This window comes from Pseudochaenichthys georgianus, chromosome 14 (genome assembly GCF_902827115.2).
Source record: "Pseudochaenichthys georgianus chromosome 14, fPseGeo1.2, whole genome shotgun sequence".
Taxonomy (NCBI): domain Eukaryota; kingdom Metazoa; phylum Chordata; class Actinopteri; order Perciformes; family Channichthyidae; genus Pseudochaenichthys; species Pseudochaenichthys georgianus.
The window spans coordinates 24,387,497-24,409,582 of NC_047516.1; the positions used below are offsets into that span (position 1 = coordinate 24,387,497).

General features: G+C 40.0%; 2 protein-coding genes across 2 annotated transcripts in view; one reads left to right on the top strand and one right to left on the bottom strand.

Moving 5' to 3' along the window:
• npas2 (neuronal PAS domain protein 2) overlaps positions 1–5,668 on the bottom strand; it is a 68,474-nt gene extending 62,806 nt beyond the window's left edge. Inside the window, exon 1 of the mRNA XM_034098686.1 lies at positions 5,459–5,668. The gene's annotated coding sequence lies outside the window, so the exon portion shown is untranslated. The remainder of the gene's footprint in view (positions 1–5,458) is intronic.
• A 1,077-nt stretch (positions 5,669–6,745) lies between these two features.
• brwd3 (bromodomain and WD repeat domain containing 3) overlaps positions 6,746–22,086 on the top strand; it is a 31,466-nt gene continuing 16,125 nt past the window's right edge. The window contains 19 exon segments of the mRNA XM_071205401.1: positions 6,746–7,352; positions 7,520–7,578; positions 7,684–7,713; positions 7,900–7,927; positions 7,930–7,958; positions 8,599–8,749; positions 8,916–9,014; positions 9,121–9,281; positions 10,195–10,416; positions 10,590–10,690; positions 10,808–10,878; positions 11,813–11,913; positions 12,022–12,062; positions 12,145–12,249; positions 12,332–12,482; positions 12,569–12,703; positions 12,789–12,917; positions 13,967–14,192; positions 14,303–14,443. Coding sequence (XP_071061502.1) covers positions 7,319–7,352; positions 7,520–7,578; positions 7,684–7,713; positions 7,900–7,927; positions 7,930–7,958; positions 8,599–8,749; positions 8,916–9,014; positions 9,121–9,281; positions 10,195–10,416; positions 10,590–10,690; positions 10,808–10,878; positions 11,813–11,913; positions 12,022–12,062; positions 12,145–12,249; positions 12,332–12,482; positions 12,569–12,703; positions 12,789–12,917; positions 13,967–14,192; positions 14,303–14,443 — 2,014 coding nt within the window. The 5' untranslated portion in view covers positions 6,746–7,318.

Below are 22,086 nucleotides of genomic sequence, written 5' to 3' on the forward strand. Positions count from 1 at the left end.
GTTATATAACTGGAGCTGAACATTTTGTCTGTCATAGTTACAAGGTTAGAGATGTTGACATGAATACCACTTATAGTCGAGAGTCATGCACTGAGACAGGCATTAACCATTCACTTTTTTTTTTAATATGTACCTAAAGGAATGTGAGGTTTCAATCCAAAACCTTTTAGACATTCAGATTAGCTAAACATGCCTGGTATGTCAAGTATGGAATAACTTTAACATGGATGAAAAAAGTGTAACATTGGGTATATCTCACACAGGCTCCGCCCTCTACTGGACTCTATGGGTACTACCTCTCAACCATACTATGCGAGCATTCATCAACTGAGATATCTATAACCGTAGCCGGTCCCATGGGGCGGGCCTACCTGAATGCGTGTGCAAGCCCACCGTATATAAGGCGGCCTCGCCTTCTGACTGTCATCATTTTCTCTTCAGCGAGCAAGGAAACAACTGAGTGCTAAGACGAGAAAAGACAAAAGAAAGTTTGAATCATGGGGCCCTCCACATCCCGGGACTGGAGAACAGGGGGGCCGACCTCATGTCAAGAGGCGGGCCCCTGCCAGGCGAGTGGGTGCTTCACCCGGAGGTGGTGAAGCAGATCTGGGCCCAGTTCGGGAGAGCGGAAGTGGACCTGTTCGCCAGCCGGCGCAACAGCCACTGTACCCTGTGGTTTTCCATGGCTCGGCGGGATAATCCACCCATGGCATTTGCACACGAGCCATGGCCAAGAAAGCTGCTCTACTCCTTTCCACCGGTACGCCTCATTCTCCCCCTCCTGGGGAGGGTAAGACAAGAATGTCTGTCAGTCATCCTATAGTGGCCCCAGATCACCGCTTGGCGCCGTGGTTCGCAGTGGTGACAGATGATGGTGGGCCAGCCCTGGGCGATTACGCAGTTCTGTGGGGCGATGTCTCAAGAGGCAGGTGCAATCGGGCCTTACCCACTCTGGGCCAACCTCAGGCTTGGCTCCTGAGAGGGACAGGCTGAGACAGGGGGGACTGTCTGACAAGGTTATTCAGACTATCCAGGCATCAAGAGCAGGATCCACCACAGCCTGTTACAGGCCAAAGTGGTTGGCATTCCAGCGATGGTGTGAAGAGGGGTGTCTACAGCCCCTATCGTGTACGTTGGGCTCTATTCTGTCCTACTTGCAGTTACTGTTGGACAGGGGGCTTGCTAATTCCATAATTAAAGTGTAGGCAGCAGCCATCTCATCCTGCCATGAGGGATTTGGCAGAAGGTCAGCCTCCAGTCTGCCGCTTATGTCGCGGTTTTTGCCTCCGCCCCGCAGTGGGACCTGCCGTTGGTGCTCGAGGCTCTGGTCACAGAACCATTTGAGCCTCTGGAGCTCTCCTCCCTGAAAGCACTGTCATGGAAGACAGCGTTGCTACTTGCCTTAACTTCGGCCAAGAGAGTGTCAGAGCTGACCGCTCTGTCGATGCACCCAAGTTGCTTAGTGACCGTAGCAGGGCGACACTCAGACCGAACCCCTCCTTTGTTCCCAAGAATCTAAGGAGCTCGTTCAGGTCAAGGGCTATTCAGTTAGGGGGCTTTAATCATCCACCCCATAGTGGGGCCAGGGAGGCTAAATTGCACCTCCTCTGCGTGTGCTAGCATGTTATGTGGAGCGCACGGCTGCCACTAGGCGCACTGAACAACTGTTTGTGTGCTTTGGGGGCGGCGTGGCCGGGAAAGCTCTGTCCAAGAAACGCCTGGCAGGATGGCTCTGCAAGTGCATCTCACATGCCTACGGGCAGGCGGGGAGAGCCTTCCCCACAGGGGTCCGTGCACACTCCACACGGGGTATGGCTGTGTCAACAGCCTTATTTAACGGAGTGAGTGTGGAGGACATTGCGGTGCAGTGGCTGTTAACCAAAAGCCGGTCAGGGGCAGTGTGGTGACTCAATGTTGTTGGACGACAGGGCGTTTAGGCATCAGGGCTCCAACCACTGTACCCATAGAGTCCAGTAGAGGGCGGGGCCTGTGTGAGATATAACGGTGGGTTACGTATTATAACCCTAGGAATATAAGCACAGGCGGAGCCCTCTACTCGGGGCCCTGTCTGTCCTATGCTGCTCGCTGAAGAGAAGTGTAGGATGACAGTCAGGAGGCGAGGCTGCCTTATGGTGGGCTTGCGCACGCATTCAGGCGCATTCAGGTAGGCCCGCCCCAGGGGGCCGGCTACGGTTATATATATCTGTTGATGAATGCTTGCATAGTATGGTTGAGAGGTAGTACCCATAGAGTCCAGTAGAGGGCTCCGCCTGTGCTTATACAACTGGGTTACAATACTTAACCCACCGTTTCACATTGAGGTATGTGAAAGACACTTCAATATAAAAATACTGGGATAAGCCACTATATCAATGGTGCTATTCCAAAAGGAACATACTGTTATAGCAAATTATAGAAAACAACAACACACCCATATAGGCTATATGTACCAAACGGAAAGCAAGTCCAAAGGCATCCAAGGACAAGTAGTTTTCCTATAACATTGAATTAACCTTTGCACCATGATTTCAAAAGTTTGAAATAGTTTCATAAAAATAAAATCCAAGATTAATTTATCAGACTTCCCTTAAGACAATATTAGCTGCATCTTGAGCTTCAGATAAAGCATTTCATTTGTATTTCTAAAAGAAAAATATACACTGACGTAAATGTGAGTAGATAAAATGTATTAATACAATGTAAATGCTAAAAATAGGCTGCTCATACTAGTACAGATGTTTAAAGTAAGTAGGGCTTAGTAATTTGCAGCCTACATAACTCAACCTGTTGTCATATCTGTCTCTAGTTCATGTGTTTCAGATAAATCATCATGGGCTGAACATTCAACATTCATTCTGTGTGGAGCGCCACTCTGGCTCCTTAAAGAGACAGAGGGTGGAAATGGACTCTTTGCCTTTGCACAGACTTATCCCATTTGTGCATGCCCAGTCACACTAAGCAGCTCGAACAATGTTCAGTTTAAGCTTGCAGGACATGGCCCAGTAACCTACTTTCCCCACAACATGCTCCGTAACATCAGAGAGCAGGCTGTGTCATCAGTTAACTAACATTCACCACAGCAGAGATTCAGCAAACACGACAGCAGTGCTGACGCAAAGAAGCAGAATACCAAGCACAGTTATTTCTCAGAGAAGAAAATGCCCATAAAGCCTCTATGTCATTGTAATCTTAAATGGTAAATACAGTGCTGTTCACTAATATTGCTGGCATACTAACAGGCATTCAAGAAAATGTAACGCGAAAAAGGGACAAAGACGGAGTAAATGGAAGAGGAAAGGAAAAGGGAAGAAATTGTCATAGAGATAATGAAGCTAATTGTGAAAAAGATTTTCATAATTGTCAAATGCTAATGGATAATTAGTCACAATTACCACATAATAGATCATAATTGTTTTAAAAAAAATCTGAAAATGGTAAGTTATTTTGAGACAAATTTGCAGCTTATATTATGAGTGAGCTTCACATAAATGTTATATACTAAACCTTGTTTATGAAACATAATCCAAATATAATAAAAATGTATATGATTGCCAGTTGCAAAAACATTAAACACTTTTTTTAATTCAAACAATGTTTAATTGTTTGTTTTTTTAATGTAAAATAATAATAATAATTATTATTATTATTATAATACATCCCAAAACATGAGCATGACTAAAGATAATAACTTAATCAACTCCAAATGGAAGAAACTAGTAATTGAAATGTATGGAATTGAGAAAACAACTATGAGAATTAGAAACAAAGTTCCTATTTGTGATGAAATTATTAATATTAATAATATATCCATTATTATGTTTTTTTTTCTCAATTAATTGTATTATTAATTTTTTTCCTTATTTGTCAAATGCTATGTAGGTCATTTCTATCTGTGTTTATTTGGTTATATGCTTTGTAAATAATTTCTTAAAATGCTCATAAAAATAAATAAATAAAAAAGGTATCTTATTTTATTGTTATTCTAGTACACTGGTGTTAGTATTACTTCTCATACACGTTATTTGTATAACTATTGGTTCATTTTCTATTGTCTTTGCAATTTACTTTTCTTTTTAAATTTATTTATTTGACTTAATTTATCTTACTTTATTGGGCACTGATTTAGTATTACTTCTTTTAATCTTAATATGTATTCCTCTGTTGTTGATTTTTCATATGCAGTTTTATTTTTTCAGCAATCTCTGCCACAATATTTGTCATCATCTTATCTTATGAGGAAGGTATTATTTTCCAAAGTGAACATATACAATGAGTGAGAGAGTAGTCAGTACAAGGCAGCCAAAGTACAGGAAGGATAAAGATCATGATTGACTCTTGCCTTCTGTTTCCATAGTGGCAGGCGTGTACCGATATAGAATACACTATGTAATCTAGCTCTCAATGTTAGATCGGATTTAGTGATGGGAATAAAAAAAACGGCTGAAGGCAGAGGAAGACAGCATGAGTCAAAAGGCTGGCCCAAATGTTTAGCAGCATGAGGTAAAAAGGGAGCATATGGAGCATACACCTCAGTTCAGCCAGTCATGGAACAGCCCATCCTGTCAGCACACATCCTCCTCATCACTATTCATGTATCATGCTAGGCCCAGCTCTGCACAGCATCCTCAGCGTGGGTATATGAAGATGCAGAACAATCTTTTGGACATCATTTGCACAATGGCTCCTTTTAACTACAAACATTAGCTTTGTTTTTGTCACATTATTATGTTGGTCGCTCAACAAAGTGACCCTGTTGCCATTGACTTGGATTTAAACAGGAATCCTGTGACGTCAAACTCCTCCTTGGTGTCTTTCAATCTCATATTCCAGCCTTTTTGCTCTTCATACACGAAGATGCTACCCTATTAGATGCATGATACTGCCATTTAGGCTTACATTTTATTATCCAAAAGTCATGTGTGATCATTGTTCAGATGTAATAGTGTGCACCAAACCAAGAGATGGTGTACAGGTAGCTGTATGTCAACACAATATAAATGTTCATTAGTCATAGACAGCATTACATTCACAGGATCCCTTCACACAGCACCAGATAATTAATAATACTTACAATAACATTACTATTGAAAACATTATAATAGATAGTAGATGGATAGATATACTTTATTAATCCCAAATTGGGAAATTCTTTAATATATATAATTATAAAGCACTTTGGCTAAAACATGAGAAAACCCTCATTCTCCATGAATTAGCTTAAGTGTTAAACAAAAGGTAATATCAACTGGCTAATGAAAAAATAAGTAGTTTTAAGTATTGAAAAGCAAATTCAGCTAAATTAAGACTTGTAGAAAGTGACAAATACAAGGAGTTTAATGTCAGATATCAAGAAAATCTGATTTGTAATAAGCGTGGTAACTTTATAAGTATACACACCGACACTGTGCACCGGTTTGTTGTTAGCACGTATGGCTTCCACACCAAGATGATAACTTACCTTATTATGTGGGAAATAACAGTCAGCGAGTCCAAACGGAGATATGTGTGGAAACCATAGAAACGGGTCTTTAACCGGCTAAGAAACGCGACGTAATTTATCCCAAAAAGATGCCCAGAGATCAAGTCCGCCCGGTAATGGGGACACACAGAGATCCTGACCCCTCGCTCTTTAAACTCTCATTAGAAACAGCGAGTCCTGTCCGCACACACAGATGAAGGCTGAATGGAGAGTTTCTCAGCAGCCAGAGTTGGACCACACTCAATCCCGCCCACTGGACTATAGCCCTACTAGTTATGTGATTGTGTGTCTGCCTTTCTAGTGGTGGTCGTTTGGATTTAAAAGATACCCAATTAAAAGGAATGTATTCTAACTGCCTGATCATGCAAAACAGGTTGTATACAACACTGAATAAATGTCACCGGTATTCCATATATGTAGATTACACTGATATGCTGTGATTGGTGTGAATCATGCCACCTTCTGCTCTCTGAGGCATGCTTGCGAACGCTATTAGCTGATCATCACATGTTATGTACATGAGCATGGGCTGAGTTCTGAAATTGTTAAAACAAATGCAGTGGTGAACTGTCAGTCCCACAGGCTTCAGATGATCCAACAGATGCTGCAGCGCCACCCTTATGTCAATCAGTGCAGTTCAGATCCTCAACTTGTATAATATGCTGCATAAAGTTGAAAGCCCTTCATTCAAAAATGTTCCTGAAAAATGAATGTCAGCAAAATGTGCTTAGTTTAGGCACATTATTCAGAAAGTAAGTGTTGTAAGGGGTCGAGGTGGATCTAAATGTTAGGTTGAGTATGTTTAGTAGATGAATCTACAATACTGATGCATATTTTATATACACGTATTCCCAAAGATATTGAAGTGACTGTTATTTTGTATATATTGATTGTTGTGTTTTTATCTTAATGTGTGCATATGTATAAATGTGTCTGTTGATTGTGTATATAGGCTATAGGATATACATATTTTAATATATATTTGGATTTTTGGGAAACGGTATTTCGATCTCTCTGTCTGTACACACAAACTAAAAGATTGACAATAAAATTGACTTTTTTTTTTATAACTGAATATGTTTTGTAGATGCACATTTTAGAAAAAGATTATTGTTTATTGACACCTATGTTCACAGATAATGGTATTTCCTGTGCTGTATGGTTGCATAGACAGGAAACAAACATTGAAAAATATATATTTATTTTAAAACTTGGATAACAATACTGAAAAGTTGTGAATTTACAAAGTATCTCCTTGGTCAATAGAACCCCTTTTTGTTTATTGGCCCCGTCGTAATATCTAAGGATGAATACAATTTAACAAAAATAAAAGAGAATCAGAGATAACCATTTCAAATTCATAAATGTACTGTGCATATGTATTAACACCATGAGAAATACATATCTTAAACCTTTGGCTACACACATTTTTTTTTTAAATTTAAACTGGACACCTATACAATATTTTCATATTGGTATGGAAACGTATTCAATGTTTCCTCACTCTAATTTAAAAAACAAAAGCATTGTAATGTGTATTTTTTTGACCGTGTAATACAGGAAAATAATTGTATCAAAACATAATTTATGTTGTAATCTGTTGTACTGATAATAATAAATATGAATGTTAAACCTGTAAAGAAAACAAACACACCGATATCGCACTGTTTCACTGGAGGGCGCTGACACAAAGCACCAGGTGGTCAGGGAACAACTTGAGAGAGGAGGCCATTCACGAGCCTGTTTTAGCTACACGCAACTAGCTACTGTTAGCTAGCCGGCGGCTAACGAGCAAGCTAAAACATCAGTTTGTCTTAATGTCGCCTGTCCTACCAAGTGATGGCAGGAGAACAGTATTCACAAACCGAAGCTGGTGAGTGCTGAGAGGCCATTTGGTCTGCGAGTAAAGATTTTGCATTCACACAGTTTACAGTTGTTTGTCAGCTAGCGCGCTAAGTACCCGAGTTCAACCTAACGTTAGCTCGGCTCAATAGCAACATTAGGTAGCACCATGCTAACAACACCTCTCTTTCTTTGCAGAACTTTATTACCTCATTGCCAGGTTTCTGCTGTCTGGACCTTGCAAAAAAGCAGCAAAGGTAACAACCTAAAATAAGCACAATATTAACTCATACTGGTTATAAATCGTCTAAATAAGTAGCTGTTGCTAGCAGCTAACGCTAACGGTGTGTGTTTGTTGTTAGGTTCTGATCGAGGAGCTGGAGGAGTATGAGGTAAGTTCAGCTGGTCCTTTCTGTTTTTATTCTCGTGCGTGTTTCCGTAATGATGCCTATCTGTTCGCTTTTGTGGAAACTTTTCAGTAATTTTTGGCCGGTATCATATAAAATAGCTTGTTGCCGAGCCGGGACGGTACTAGCCGTTGTGTGTCAATCTAACGCGTTGTTTTAAAAAAACTTTAGTTAATACCTGAACGATGGAGTTGGCATGGGAGAAATACAAACGGACCTTTCAAGACTGGGTGAGTGTGAATTTTCACAATTAACTTTTTTAATCAAATGAGGAGTGTAACATCTAATTTAATCGCCAATTGACTCGAAGCAGATGTGTATATTTATTTAGAATAACTACACAGAAAAGACGCGGTTGTCATGGGTTTATGTTTATTATTACACATTTTAACATTTATATAAGCATAGGCCCGTCGGTGATATATAGGCTTAGCTATTGTGCGGGCTAGTAGGAGGAGAATGGAGACGAGGGCGGGTTGTGATTTGCTGAGCCAGATCCACAGAGCTGTCGGTCTTCTGTAGTAGCCAATGAAAGCACAGTTGCCAGTGCGAGCGAACCAGAAGATTCGTCAGACTCTTTTGATTGGCTGTGAGCTTCTGTGTCCCTCCTCTTTCTTTACTTCTCCCTCCTTTTTATCAGTCCTGATTGTTAATCAACTACATTCCATTAGCAAGTATAAGTAGAAAGAGACTTAAGTGTTTTTTAAATTGTATCAACATCAAATCGGGCTTTTTTTAAATGATTGTGGCGCTGTCACATATTTCAACCACAGATATGTAATCTATATATTATAATATTTTGGGTTTGTTATTGAATGCTTATAATTTAGTTGTTTTATGACTTTGTAATAGCTGCTCTCACTCCTGCAGGTGACTTTAAACCAGCACATTCCTGCAGACTATCTGCTCCATGTTTGTCGGCGGATAGGTCCGCTTATAGAGAAGGAGATCCCACCTAGTGTTCCTGGAGTCCAAACACTTCTTGGACTTGGAAAACAGTCCTTGCTTCGTACCACCAAAAGTGGGTATTTAACTCATATCTGTATTTTTTTCTGTATTTACGGAAAGTCCAATACTGTTGTATTTATATAGATTTATTGTTTGTGTGGTTTGTTGCAAAAGTATCTGTTTCTTCATCAGTATCACACTTTCCTCAATATTTTTTTGTTCTCTAACCGTGTAATTAGGTTGCAGCCACAAAGTATGCAGTGGCTCAGCTGTCGCCGCACTGCACAGAGGACGTCCACCAGAACCTCCAGTCAGCATTGGCAACCCTCCCAATGTTGGTGTGTGAAACTTGTACTTTTTAATGCCCGAGACCTAATGAATGATGTCATCTTTAGCAGTGTGTGTTTCGCCCTTTTAATCATTCCTGTTTGTTTTCATATGCAGTGTCCATCATGGGCGCTCGCCAGGCCACAGGCAGAGCTCGTTTCAGCCAGGCCGTTCCGTCTTCCTCCTACCAACACATGAAGATACACAAACGTATCCTTGGCCACCTGTCTTCAGTCTACTGTGTAGCCTTTGACCGCACCGGCCGTCGGATATTTACGGTGAGTGTTGATTTCAGGTTCAGATGATTATTGCAAAACAACTTCATATATAGTATCTCACTAGTTGTTTTATGACATTTTTGCAAACCATTCTAGCAATAAGTTAAAAAAGACAAATTAGATATGGCACCTCTCTAACATCAGAGTTGAAGTGAGTAATTAAAAAATGCAGATCATATCCATATGGGATGTTCTAATCAGACGAACTTTAACGGGACAGTGTGCCTGCTTACATTTACAGGTTTTCTTTCGCATAGTTAAATAAACCGTGGGGTCTTATTTCATTACGAGTTGATTTCTATCAACACGTAATGTTGTATCCATGGATGTATAAACAGTAGTTCTACCGCAAAATTATTCTCCGTCGGGACTTCCTGCAACAACACCACGCCGTTATCGTGATTCTGATTGGCCAGAAGACATTAGCAAAGATGTTTTATTGAGAAGACGATCACTACGTGACAAAACATTTCAAAACATTTCAAAACCTTTTCTAGTCTTCGGCATTTCCAGACAAGCGGCTACTGAAATCAATCTTACTAACTGCTGTCTGCAATTTACTCGGTGGGAGGTGGCGGACTTTTTTTTTTTTTTTATCTTAGTAGTGCTCCAGAAGTTGCTTATAAAGTCACCATATAAGCTCTGCAACAACATAGTGACTCAAACTTAGCAAACTACTATGACATTTATAAAGAAATACAATTGTTATAATATACTGTGTACATGGTACGGTTATAAACTTGTTTCAACTTTTGACTGCTACAAAAATATATTTTATTCACGTGAAAAGAGTCGTTAAGTTGACATAAACGAGACTCACAATAACTTACAATCAGCTTTTTTGTTGACATTATAATGACACTCTTTGGTTGAAAACTGTCCTTATATGTTGCAAATGTCCTATGTGTTTTAGGGTTCTGATGACTGCCTGGTTAAAATCTGGGCCACAGATGACGGCCGCCTCCTGTCCACGCTCCGCGGCCACTCGGCAGAGATCTGTGACATGGCCGTCAACCATGAGAACACCTTCATCGCCTCAGCCAGCTGTGACAAAACCATCAGAGTGTGGTGCCTGCGTACCTGCGCACCCATCACGGTTCTGCAGGCCCACGCTGCCTCCATCACATCTATACAGGTAGGACTGATGCATTTTAATTGCTGAAATAGGGTTGAAACATATCAACATTGTTTTTGTTGCATCCAAAGATTCTATCAGTTCGATTTTCTGTACTTGTTCTGTACTCCATTGCCACTGTATTTGGTCACTTCTTGCCTGTGAATAACTAACACTGACTTTCTATCCCTAAGTTTTGTCCTGCCATCAAAGGGACAACGCGGTACCTGGCCTCCACCGGTGCAGACGGCATGGTGTGTTTCTGGAAGTGGCACTCGCTCAGCATGAAATTCCAGTAAGTGTTTGATATATCTGTCACTTACTTTTTTTTTGCTCTGCTGTTTCTTGCCGTGGAAAAACATACCTCTATTTCATGGGAATAACAGCTTTTGTCTTTGTCCTCTGTTCTTAGGGATCAACCAGTCAAGTTTGTTGAGCGTTCACGTCCAGGAGTACAGGTCTCCACTTCCTCTTTCAGCAGTGGTAAGTGTGTTTCCCTGCCTGGTGTCATTACGTGTCCCAGATGTATTTCCCTAATCTGCTGTGATAAGCAAAGCAACATCTGACAAAATCCACCTAACTTTTTACCTATTTTTTATTTTGTCAGCCATTAATAGAAGCAAGTTAATCCAACTATTTTGTGTTTTTGTACACTTTTATAGCAGTTAGCAGCATTAGCTTATTTTAAGAAATGAACAGAGACTCTCAGTTGTGGTGGTGGCAAAGTCTATAGGGGCTTGGCATGGCAACTGAAAGGTCACCAGTTCAAGTCCCGGCAAGACCAAGTGCTACCGAAGTGTCCCTGAGCAAGGCACCGTTCCCTATACTGCTCCCCGGGCGCCGCTCATAATGGCAGCCCACTGCTCCTAACACTATGATGGGTCAAATGCAGAGAAACCATTTCATGACATAGTACTACCTGTACTGTGTGTGTCATGACAATAAAAGTGCAAAAAAAAAGTTGAAAATGTCCTTTTTAGTGACACAATAACTGCTAAGAAACGAGTCATAATCAAGCAGTATATATAATCAGAATTATAATCAGAAACAGGTTTATTACCAGGTAGGTTGGCACGTACGAGGAATTTGACTTGGTGTTGTGGTGCATACATAAAAGTAAAACAACAATTAAACACAGATAGAAAACTATTTTAAGAAAACCATAATAACATAAAAAAATAGCAGTATTTACATTGAAATTGAATTGGAATAGAATATGTGCAGTAATAAAAAACAAGATATTGTATACATTGTGTGCTTATAAGGAATTAATGTATGTATTTGGATCATTGTAACATTTAAAAAAACTCAAGATTCTATGTTTGAACGATGGTAAATGTTTTTTCTAAGATACAAACATAATAAATAGAATATGGATATAAGGATATGTATTGTACACTGATTGTGTTCTTAACAGGTGGTATGTTCATGGCAACCGGTGGCACTGATCATCTGATCAGAGTCTACTACCTTGGTGGGGAAACTCCTGTGAAGGTCTCTGAGATGGATGCGCACACGGTAAGAAACCAAACACAGCAGCTGCATTATTTTTGGTCTTCTCTATTTAACTTATTTCAAACAAGATCTATCTGTAACCCAACCACATGTCTTCTTTTCCTGTTTTAGGATAAAGTTGTCGTCGTCCAATTTAGCAATAACAGCGACAGGTGAGTGTGTTTGCTGAGATCATATTCCTCATACAGTTTTTTTGTGGGGATTTCAAGCCTCTGACAGTGTTTATGTGTCCAGTCTAAGGTTTGTGAGCGGCAGTCGTGACGGTACAGCCAAGATCTGGCATTACCAGCAACAGGAGTGGAAGAGTGTCACTTTAGACATTAGTGCCAGGCTCCCCGGGTAAGAGAGGGATCAATATTCATGATGCCTTTTCTTCCTCTCTCTATAAGTGTTTCATGTCTGACGGCATATTTTCTTCCAGGAGTGCTGTCGCCAATGGAGATGATAAAACTAAGCTGGTGGTGACCATGGTGGCGTGGGACCGTGCAGACAGCACCGTCATCACAGCGGTATCAAACTACCTGCTCAAAGTGTGGAGCACCACCACGGGACAGCTGCTGCATGTCTTATCTGTGAGTAAATGAAGCAAGTACCGCATTAACAAAAGGCTGTTTTAACCTACCTAGTGATTTGAATGTTTGTTTTTTTCTGTTCAAAGGGTCATGACGACGAGTTGTTTGTGCTGGAGGCTCATCCATTTGACTCCCGCATCATGCTGTCTGCTGGCCACGATGGCAACATTTACATGTGGGACCTCGCCAAAGGAGCCAAGATCCGTAACTACTTCAACATGGTAATTGTTCTATGATGAAAATTACCCACCATTAGTCTTTTTTCTATTCTATCATTGAGATAACATTAAAATATGTTGTTTCCAGATTGAAGGGCAAGGCCACGGTGCTATTTTTGACTGCAAGTTCTCCACTGATGGACAGCATTTTGCCTGCACTGACTCACACGGCCATTTGCTCATCTTTGGCTTTGGCTGCAGCAGACGATATGAGAAGGTAATGGCACATGACTGTTGTTCAAAATCACTCTATAATTTCCTATTTTCTTTAAAGAGACTGGAATAAATAAAGTTAAACAGCATTGTCGATGATACACATACTTTTGTTCATATTTTCTTTAGAGACCCTACTTTTTGGGGTGTTCCATTTCCTGCACAAAAACTACAGAAAATGGAACACCCCATGCCAGAGAGAGTTTCTCTTCCACAACCCCCCCCCCCCCTGCCTGAAATGCCTCGGTTGTAGTCCTTTGTTTATTTCTGCAACATAGTGACATCACTATGTAACACATGCGCTTCTATTGGCTAGCGCTCCAACACATTGTACGTGATAGGCTAAGGGGCGGGACATCTCTAAGGGATTGACCAATCACAACATAGATGGTTGACCATCTAAGGCAAGGCAAGTTTATTTATATAGCACTTTTCAACACAAGGCAATTCAAAGTGCTTTACAAAAAACGAAAGACATTAAGAAAATGGCATTTAAAATCAGTCATTAAAAATAAAAGCTAATAAAATAAACATAAAAAGAAAAAATACATGGATAAAAGTTACAGTGCAGTCTAAGATATATGAATAGTTCAATTAAAAGTAGCGACAAAAAGAAAAGTCTTCAGCCTGGATTTAAAAGTAGTAAGAGTTGCAGCGGACCTGCAAGTTTCTGGGAGTTTGTTCCAGATATTTGGAGCATAATAACTGAACGCTGCTTTACCATGTTTAGTTCTGACTCTGGGGACAGAAAGCTGACCAGTCCCTGAAGACCTGAGAGATCTGGATGGTTCATAATTTAGCAGGAGGTCAGAAATGTAGCTAACCAGACTGGGCTCTGGTTTTAGACAGAGGGTGAAAAGAGGAGCTGCAGCACAGGCAGTATGAGAAAAATAAAGACCCTTTTGAACATTGAAGCATTTAAACATGTCCCAGTAGAGGAACAAAATAGAAATATATATATGAGCCTGCAATTAGTTTAATAGGGCCCCTTTAAATATTGTACAGATTAGGTATCATTATAATAAACACAAATGTATTCATGATTCCCTCCAGATTCCTGATCAGATGTTCTTCCACACGGACTACCGACCTCTCATCCGTGATGCTAATAACTACGTTCTGGATGAGCAGACGCAGCAGGCTCCACACCTCATGCCTTCACCCTTCCTGGTGGACATTGATGGGAATCCTCACCCTCCTCACTACCAGCGCCTGGTGCCAGGGAGAGAGCAGTGCCAGGAGGACCAGCTGGTACCCCAACTAGGATATATGGCTAACAGTAAACACATGCTCCCTTATTCTCTCACAACATTTACTCAAAATGCTTGCACACTTTTATCTTAGGAAGTTTAAACGTTTGACAAAATATTTTCTTTTTCTTCTGCTTAGGTGAGGGAGAGTTGGTTGAACAGGTACTTGGCCAGCAAACAGCAGAAAACAGAGAAAGCATTTTGGACAATCTGATCAGACAGTTGCAGGATGAGCAGGACGGGCGTGAGATCGAAGAGCCGCCGGCTGAAGGAGCGGAGGGTATGTTTGACTCAGGGTTTCCGTTAGCCGGTAATTACCGTTTTTTTAGCTGGTAAAATTGATTAAAAACCAGTCAATTCAAAACCTGCCAGTCAAAATGTCCGGTAATAATTAGGTCTTGATCGGCCGCCGGTCTTGATCGGCCGATATTCACTCTTAATAGTTTGATCGGTGCTCTCTATAAAGGCCGATCAGGAGAGTTGGATCTGATCGATATGGACATAAACGCGAGTGAATTATAACCAGGCGCGAGAGAGAGATCAGATGCTGAGTCTGACGATGGACACACGCAGCTCTACATGATCACCTGAAGCCCCGCCCACGGTTTAGCGAGCTGCATGAAATACAGACAGGCTGTCGAGAGAGAGACAAGGAGGGAGGGAGAGAGGAAAAAGAGAGGCTCCGGTTTCTCCCGTGTTATTATTCAAAGTTAATGTAAACTTTTGAATAATGTACTTTATCTACTTAAAGTATTTTGTTTGAATGTAATAATTATGTTTGTTGTTTGCGCATCATTTATTGAAAAATGAAAATTTCTGTTACAATTATAAACTGAAGCAATATAAAAATGACTCTGAAAAACTGAGTTTTAAACATCACACAATGGCTCCTTTTAACTACAAACATTAGCTTTGTTTTTGTCACATTATTATGTTGGTCGCTCAACAAAGTGACCCTGTTGCCATTGACTTGGATTTAAACAGGAATCCTGTGACGTCAACTCCTCCTTGGTGTCTTTCAATCTCATATTCCAGCCTTTTTGCTCTTCATACACGAAGATGCTACCCTATTAGATGCATGATACTGCCATTTAGGCTTACATTTTATCATCCAAAAGTCATGTGTGATCATTGTTCAGATGTAATAGTGTGCACCAAACCAAGAGATGGTGTACAGGTAGCTGTATGTCAACACAATATAAATGTTCATTAGTCATAGACAGCATTACATTCACAGGATCCCTTCACACAGCACCAGATAATTAATATACTTACAATAACATTACTATTGAAAACATTATAATAGATAGTATGGATAGATATACTTTATTAATCCCAAATTGGGAAATTCTTTAATATATATAATTATAAAGCACTTTGGCTAAAACATGAGAAAACCCTCATTCTCCATGAATTAGCTTAAGTGTTAAACAAAGGTAATATCAACTGGCTAATGAAAAAATAAGTAGTTTTAAGTATTGAAAAGCAATTCAGCTAAATTAAGACTTGTAGAAAGTGACAAATACAAGGAGTTTAATGTCAGATATCAAGAAAATCTGATTTGTAATAAGCGTGGTAACTTTATAAGTATACACACCGACACTGTGCACCGGTTTGTTGTTAGCACGTATGGCTTCCACACCAAGATGATAACTTACCTTATTATGGGGAAATAACAGTCAGCGAGTCCAAACGGAGATATGTGTGGAAACCATAGAAACGGGTCTTTAACCGGCTAAGAAACGCGACGTAATTTATCCCAAAAAGATGCCCAGAGATCAAGTCCGCCCGGTAATGGGGACACACAGAGATCCTGACCCCTCGCTCTTTAAACTCTCATTAGAAACAGCGAGTCCTGTCCGCACACACAGATGAAGGCTGAATGGAGAGTTTCTCAGCAGCCAGAGTTGGACCACACTCAATCCCGCCCACTGGACTATAGCCCTACTAGTTATGTGATTTGTGTCTGCCTTTCTAGTGGTGGTCGTTTGGATTTAAAAGATACCCAATTAAAAGGAATGTATTCTAACTGCCTGATCATGCAAAACAGGTTGTATACAACACTGAATAAATGTCACCGGTAGTATCCATATATGTAGATTACACTGATATGCTGTGATTGGTGTGAATCATGCCACCTTCTGCTCTCTGAGGCATGCTTGCGAACGCTATTAGCTGATCATCACATGTTATGTACATGAGCATGGGCTGAGTTCTGAAATTGTTAAAACAAATGCAGTGGTGAACTGTCAGTCCCACAGGCTTCAGATGATCCAACAGATGCTGCAGCGCCACCCTTATGTCAATCAGTGCAGTTCAGATCCTCAACTTGTATAATATGCTGCATAAAGTTGAAAGCCCTTCATTCAAAAATGTTCCTGAAAAATGAATGTCAGCAAAATGTGCTTAGTTTAGGCACATTATTCAGAAAGTAAGTGTTGTAAGGGTCGAGTGGATCTAAATGTTAGGTTGAGTATGTTTAGTAGATGAATCTACAATACTGATGCATATTTTATATACACGTATTCCCAGAGATATTAAAGTGACTGTTATTTTGTATATATTGATTGTTGTGTTTTATTTATGTCTTAATGTGTGCATTTATAAAAATGTGTCTGTTGATTGTGTATATAGGCTATAGGATATACATATTTTAATATATATTTGGATTTTTGGGAAACGGTATTTCGATCTCTCTGTCTGTACACACAAACTAAAAGATTGACAATAAAATTGACTTTTTTTTTTTATAACTGAATATGTTTTGTAGATGCACATTTTAGAAAAAGATTATTGTTTATTGACACCTATGTTCACAGATAATGGTATTTCCTGTGCTGTATGGTTGCATAGACAGGAAACAAACATTGAAAAATATATATTTATTTTAAAACTTGGATAACAATACTGAAAGTTGTGAATTTACAAGTATCTCCTGGTTCAATAGACCCCTTTTTTGTTTATTGGCCCCGTCGTAATATCTAAGGATGAATACAATTTAACAAAAATAAAAGAGAATCAGAGATAACCATTTCAAATTCATAAATGTACTGTGCATATGTATTAACACCATGAGAAATACATATCTTAAACCTTTGGCTACACACATTTTTTTTTAAATTTAAACTGGACACCTATACAATATTTTCATATTGGTATGGAAACGTATTCAATGTTTCCTCACTCTAATTTAAAAAACAAAAGCATTGTAATGTGTATTTTTTTGACCGTGTAATACAGGAAAATAATTGTATCAAAACATAATTTATGTTGTAATCTGTTGTACTGATAATAATAAATATGAATGTTAAACCTGTAAAGAAAACAAACACACCGATATCGCACTGTTTCACTGGAGGGCGCTGACACAAAGCACCAGGTGGTCAGGGAACAACTTGAGAGAGGAGGCCATTCACGAGCCTGTTTTAGCTACACGCAACTAGCTACTGTTAGCTAGCCGGCGGCTAACGAGCAAGCTAAAACATCAGTTTGTCTTAATGTCGCCTGTCCTACCAAGTGATGGCAGGAGAACAGTATTCACAAACCGAAGCTGGTGAGTGCTGAGAGGCCATTTGGTCTGCGAGTAAAGATTTTGCATTCACACAGTTTACAGTTGTTTGTCAGCTAGCGCGCTAAGTACCCGAGTTCAACCTAACGTTAGCTCGGCTCAATAGCAACATTAGGTAGCACCATGCTAACAACACCTCTCTTTCTTTGCAGAACTTTATTACCTCATTGCCAGGTTTCTGCTGTCTGGGACCTTGCAAAAAGCAGCAAGGTAACAACCTAAAATAAGCACAATATTACCTCATAATGGTTATAAATCGTCTAAATAAGTAGCTGTTGCTAGCAGCTAACGCTAACGGTGTGTGTTTGTTGTTAGGTTCTGATCGAGGAGCTGGAGGAGTATGAGGTTAAGTTCAGCTGGTCCTTTCTGTTTTTATTCTCGTGCGTGTTTCCGTAATGATGCCTATCTGTTCGCTTTTGTGGAAACTTTTCAGTAATTTTTGGCCGGTATCATATAAAATAGCTTGTTGCCGAGCCGGGACGGTACTAGCCGTTGTGTGTGTCAATCTAACGCGGCTTGTTTAAAAAACTTTAGTTAATACCTGAACGATGGAGTTGCATGGGAGAAATACAAACGGACCTTTCAAGACTGGGTGAGTGTGAATTTTCACAATTAACTTTTTTAATCAAATGAGGAGTGTAACATCTAATTTAATCGCCAATTGACTCGAAGCAGATGTGTATATTTATTTAGAATAACTACACAGAAAAGACGCGGTTGTCATGGGTTTATGTTTATTATTACACATTTTAACATTTATATAAGCATAGGCCCGTCGGTGATATATAGGCTTAGCTATTGTGCGGGCTAGTAGGAGGAGAATGGAGACGAGGGCGGGTTGTGATTTGCTGAGCCAGATCCACAGAGCTGTCGGTCTTCTGTAGTAGCCAATGAAAGCACAGTTGCCAGTGCGAGCGAACCAGAAGATTCGTCAGACTCTTTTGATTGGCTGTGAGCTTCTGTGTCCCTCCTCTTTCTTTACTTCTCCCTCCTTTTTATCAGTCCTGATTGTTAATCAACTACATTCCATTAGCAAGTATAAGTAGAAAGAGACTTAAGTGTTTTTTAAATTGTATCAACATCAAATCGGGCTTTTTTTAAATGATTGTGGCGCTGTCACATATTTCAACCACAGATATGTAATCTATATATTATAATATTTTGGGTTTGTTATTGAATGCTTATAATTTAGTTGTTTTATGACTTTGTAATAGCTGTCTCTCACTCCTGCAGGTGACTTTAAACCAGCACATTCCTGCAGACTATCTGCTCCATGTTTGTCGGCGGATAGGTCCGCTTATAGAGAAGGAGATCCCACCTAGTGTTCCTGGAGTCCAAACACTTCTTGGACTTGGAAAACAGTCCTTGCTTCGTACCACCAAAAGTGGGTATTTAACTCATATCTGTATTTTTTTCTGTATTTACGGAAAGTCCAATACTGTTGTATTTATATAGATTTATTGTTTGTGTGGTTTGTTGCAAAAGTATCTGTTTCTTCATCAGTATCACACTTTCCTCAATATTTTTTTGTTCTCTAACCGTGTAATTAGGTTGCAGCCACAAAGTATGCAGTGGCTCAGCTGTCGCCGCACTGCACAGAGGACGTCCACCAGAACCTCCAGTCAGCATTGGCAACCCTCCCAATGTTGGTGTGTGAAACTTGTACTTTTTAATGCCCGAGACCTAATGAATGATGTCATCTTTAGCAGTGTGTGTTTCGCCCTTTTAATCATTCCTGTTTGTTTTCATATGCAGTGTCCATCATGGGCGCTCGCCAGGCCACAGGCAGAGCTCGTTTCAGCCAGGCCGTTCCGTCTTCCTCCTACCAACACATGAAGATACACAAACGTATCCTTGGCCACCTGTCTTCAGTCTACTGTGTAGCCTTTGACCGCACCGGCCGTCGGATATTTACGGTGAGTGTTGATTTCAGGTTCAGATGATTATTGCAAAACAACTTCATATATAGTAATCTCACTAGTTGTTTTATGACATTTTTGCAAACCATTCTAGCAATAAGTTAAAAAAGACAAATTAGATATGGCACCTCTCTAACATCAGAGTTGAAGTGAGTAATTAAAAAATGCAGATCATATCCATATGGGATGTTCTAATCAGACGAACTTTAACGGGACAGTGTGCCTGCTTACATTTACAGGTTTTCTTTCGCATAGTTAAATAAACCGTGGGGTCTTATTTCATTACGAGTTGATTTCTATCAACACGTAATGTTGTATCCATGGATGTATAAACAGTAGTTCTACCGCAAAATTATTCTCCGTCGGGACTTCCTGCAACAACACCACGCCGTTATCGTGATTCTGATTGGCCAGAAGACATTAGCAAAGATGTTTTATTGAGAAGACGATCACTACGTGACAAAACATTTCAAAACATTTCAAAACCTTTTCTAGTCTTCGGCATTTCCAGACAAGCGGCTACTGAAATCAATCTTACTAACTGCTGTCTGCAATTTACTCGGTGGGAGGTGGCGGACTTTTTTTTTTTTTTTATCTTAGTAGTGCTCCAGAAGTTGCTTATAAAGTCACCATATAAGCTCTGCAACAACATAGTGACTCAAACTTAGCAAACTACTATGACATTTATAAAGAAATACAATTGTTATAATATACTGTGTACATGGTACGGTTATAAACTTGTTTCAACTTTTGACTGCTACAAAAATATATTTTATTCACGTGAAAAGAGTCGTTAAGTTGACATAAACGAGACTCACAATAACTTACAATCAGCTTTTTTGTTGACATTATAATGACACTCTTTGGTTGAAAACTGTCCTTATATGTTGCAAATGTCCTATGTGTTTTAGGGTTCTGATGACTGCCTGGTTAAAATCTGGGCCACAGATGACGGCCCGCCTCCTGTCCACGCTCCGCGGCCACTCGGCAGAGATCTGTGACATGGCCGTCAACCATGAGAACACCTTCATCGCCTCAGCCAGCTGTGACAAAACCATCAGAGTGTGGTGCCTGCGTACCTGCGCACCCATCACGGTTCTGCAGGCCCACGCTGCCTCCATCACATCTATACAGGTAGGACTGATGCATTTTAATTGCTGAAATAGGGTTGAAACATATCAACATTGTTTTTGTTGCATCCAAAGATTCTATCAGTTCGATTTTCTGTACTTGTTCTGTACTCCATTGCCACTGTATTTGGTCACTTCTTGCCTGTGAATAACTAACACTGACTTTCTATCCCTAAGTTTTGTCCTGCCATCAAAGGGACAACGCGGTACCTGGCCTCCACCGGTGCAGACGGCATGGGTGTGTTTCTGGAAGTGGCACTCGCTCAGCATGAAATTCCAGTAAGTGTTTGATATATCTGTCACTTACTTTTTTTTTGCTCTGCTGTTTCTTGCCGTGGAAAAACATACCTCTATTTCATGGGAATAACAGCTTTTGTCTTTGTCCTCTGTTCTTAGGGATCAACCAGTCAAGTTTGTTGAGCGTTCACGTCCAGGAGTACAGGTCTCCACTTCCTCTTTCAGCAGTGGTAAGTGTGTTTCCCTGCCTGGTGTCATTACGTGTCCCAGATGTATTTCCCTAATCTGCTGTGATAAGCAAAGCAACATCTGACAAAAATCCACCTAACTTTTTACCTATTTTTTATTTTGTCAGCCATTAATAGAAGCAAGTTAATCCAACTATTTTGTGTTTTTGTACACTTTTATAGCAGTTAGCAGCATTAGCTTATTTTAAGAAATGAACAGAGACTCTCAGTTGTGGTGGTGGCAAAGTCTATAGGGGCTTGGCATGGCAACTGAAAGGTCACCAGTTCAAGTCCCGGCAAGACCAAGTGCTACCGAAGTGTCCCTGAGCAAGGCACCGTTCCCTATACTGCTCCCCGGGCGCCGCTCATAATGGCAGCCCACTGCTCCTAACACTATGATGGGTCAAATGCAGAGAAACCATTTCATGACATAGTACTACCTGTACTGTGTGTGTCATGACAATAAAAGTGCAAAAAAAAAGTTGAAAATGTCCTTTTTAGTGACACAATAACTGCTAAGAAACGAGTCATAATCAAGCAGTATATATAATCAGAATTATAATCAGAAACAGGTTTATTACCAGGTAGGTTGGCACGTACGAGGAATTTGACTTGGTGTTGTGGTGCATACATAAAAGTAAAACAACAATTAAACACAGATAGAAAACTATTTTAAGAAAACCATAATAACATAAAAAAATAGCAGTATTTACATTGAAATTGAATTGGAATAGAATATGTGCAGTAATAAAAAACAAGATATTGTATACATTGTGTGCTTATAAGGAATTAATGTATGTATTTGGATCATTGTAACATTTAAAAAAACTCAAGATTCTATG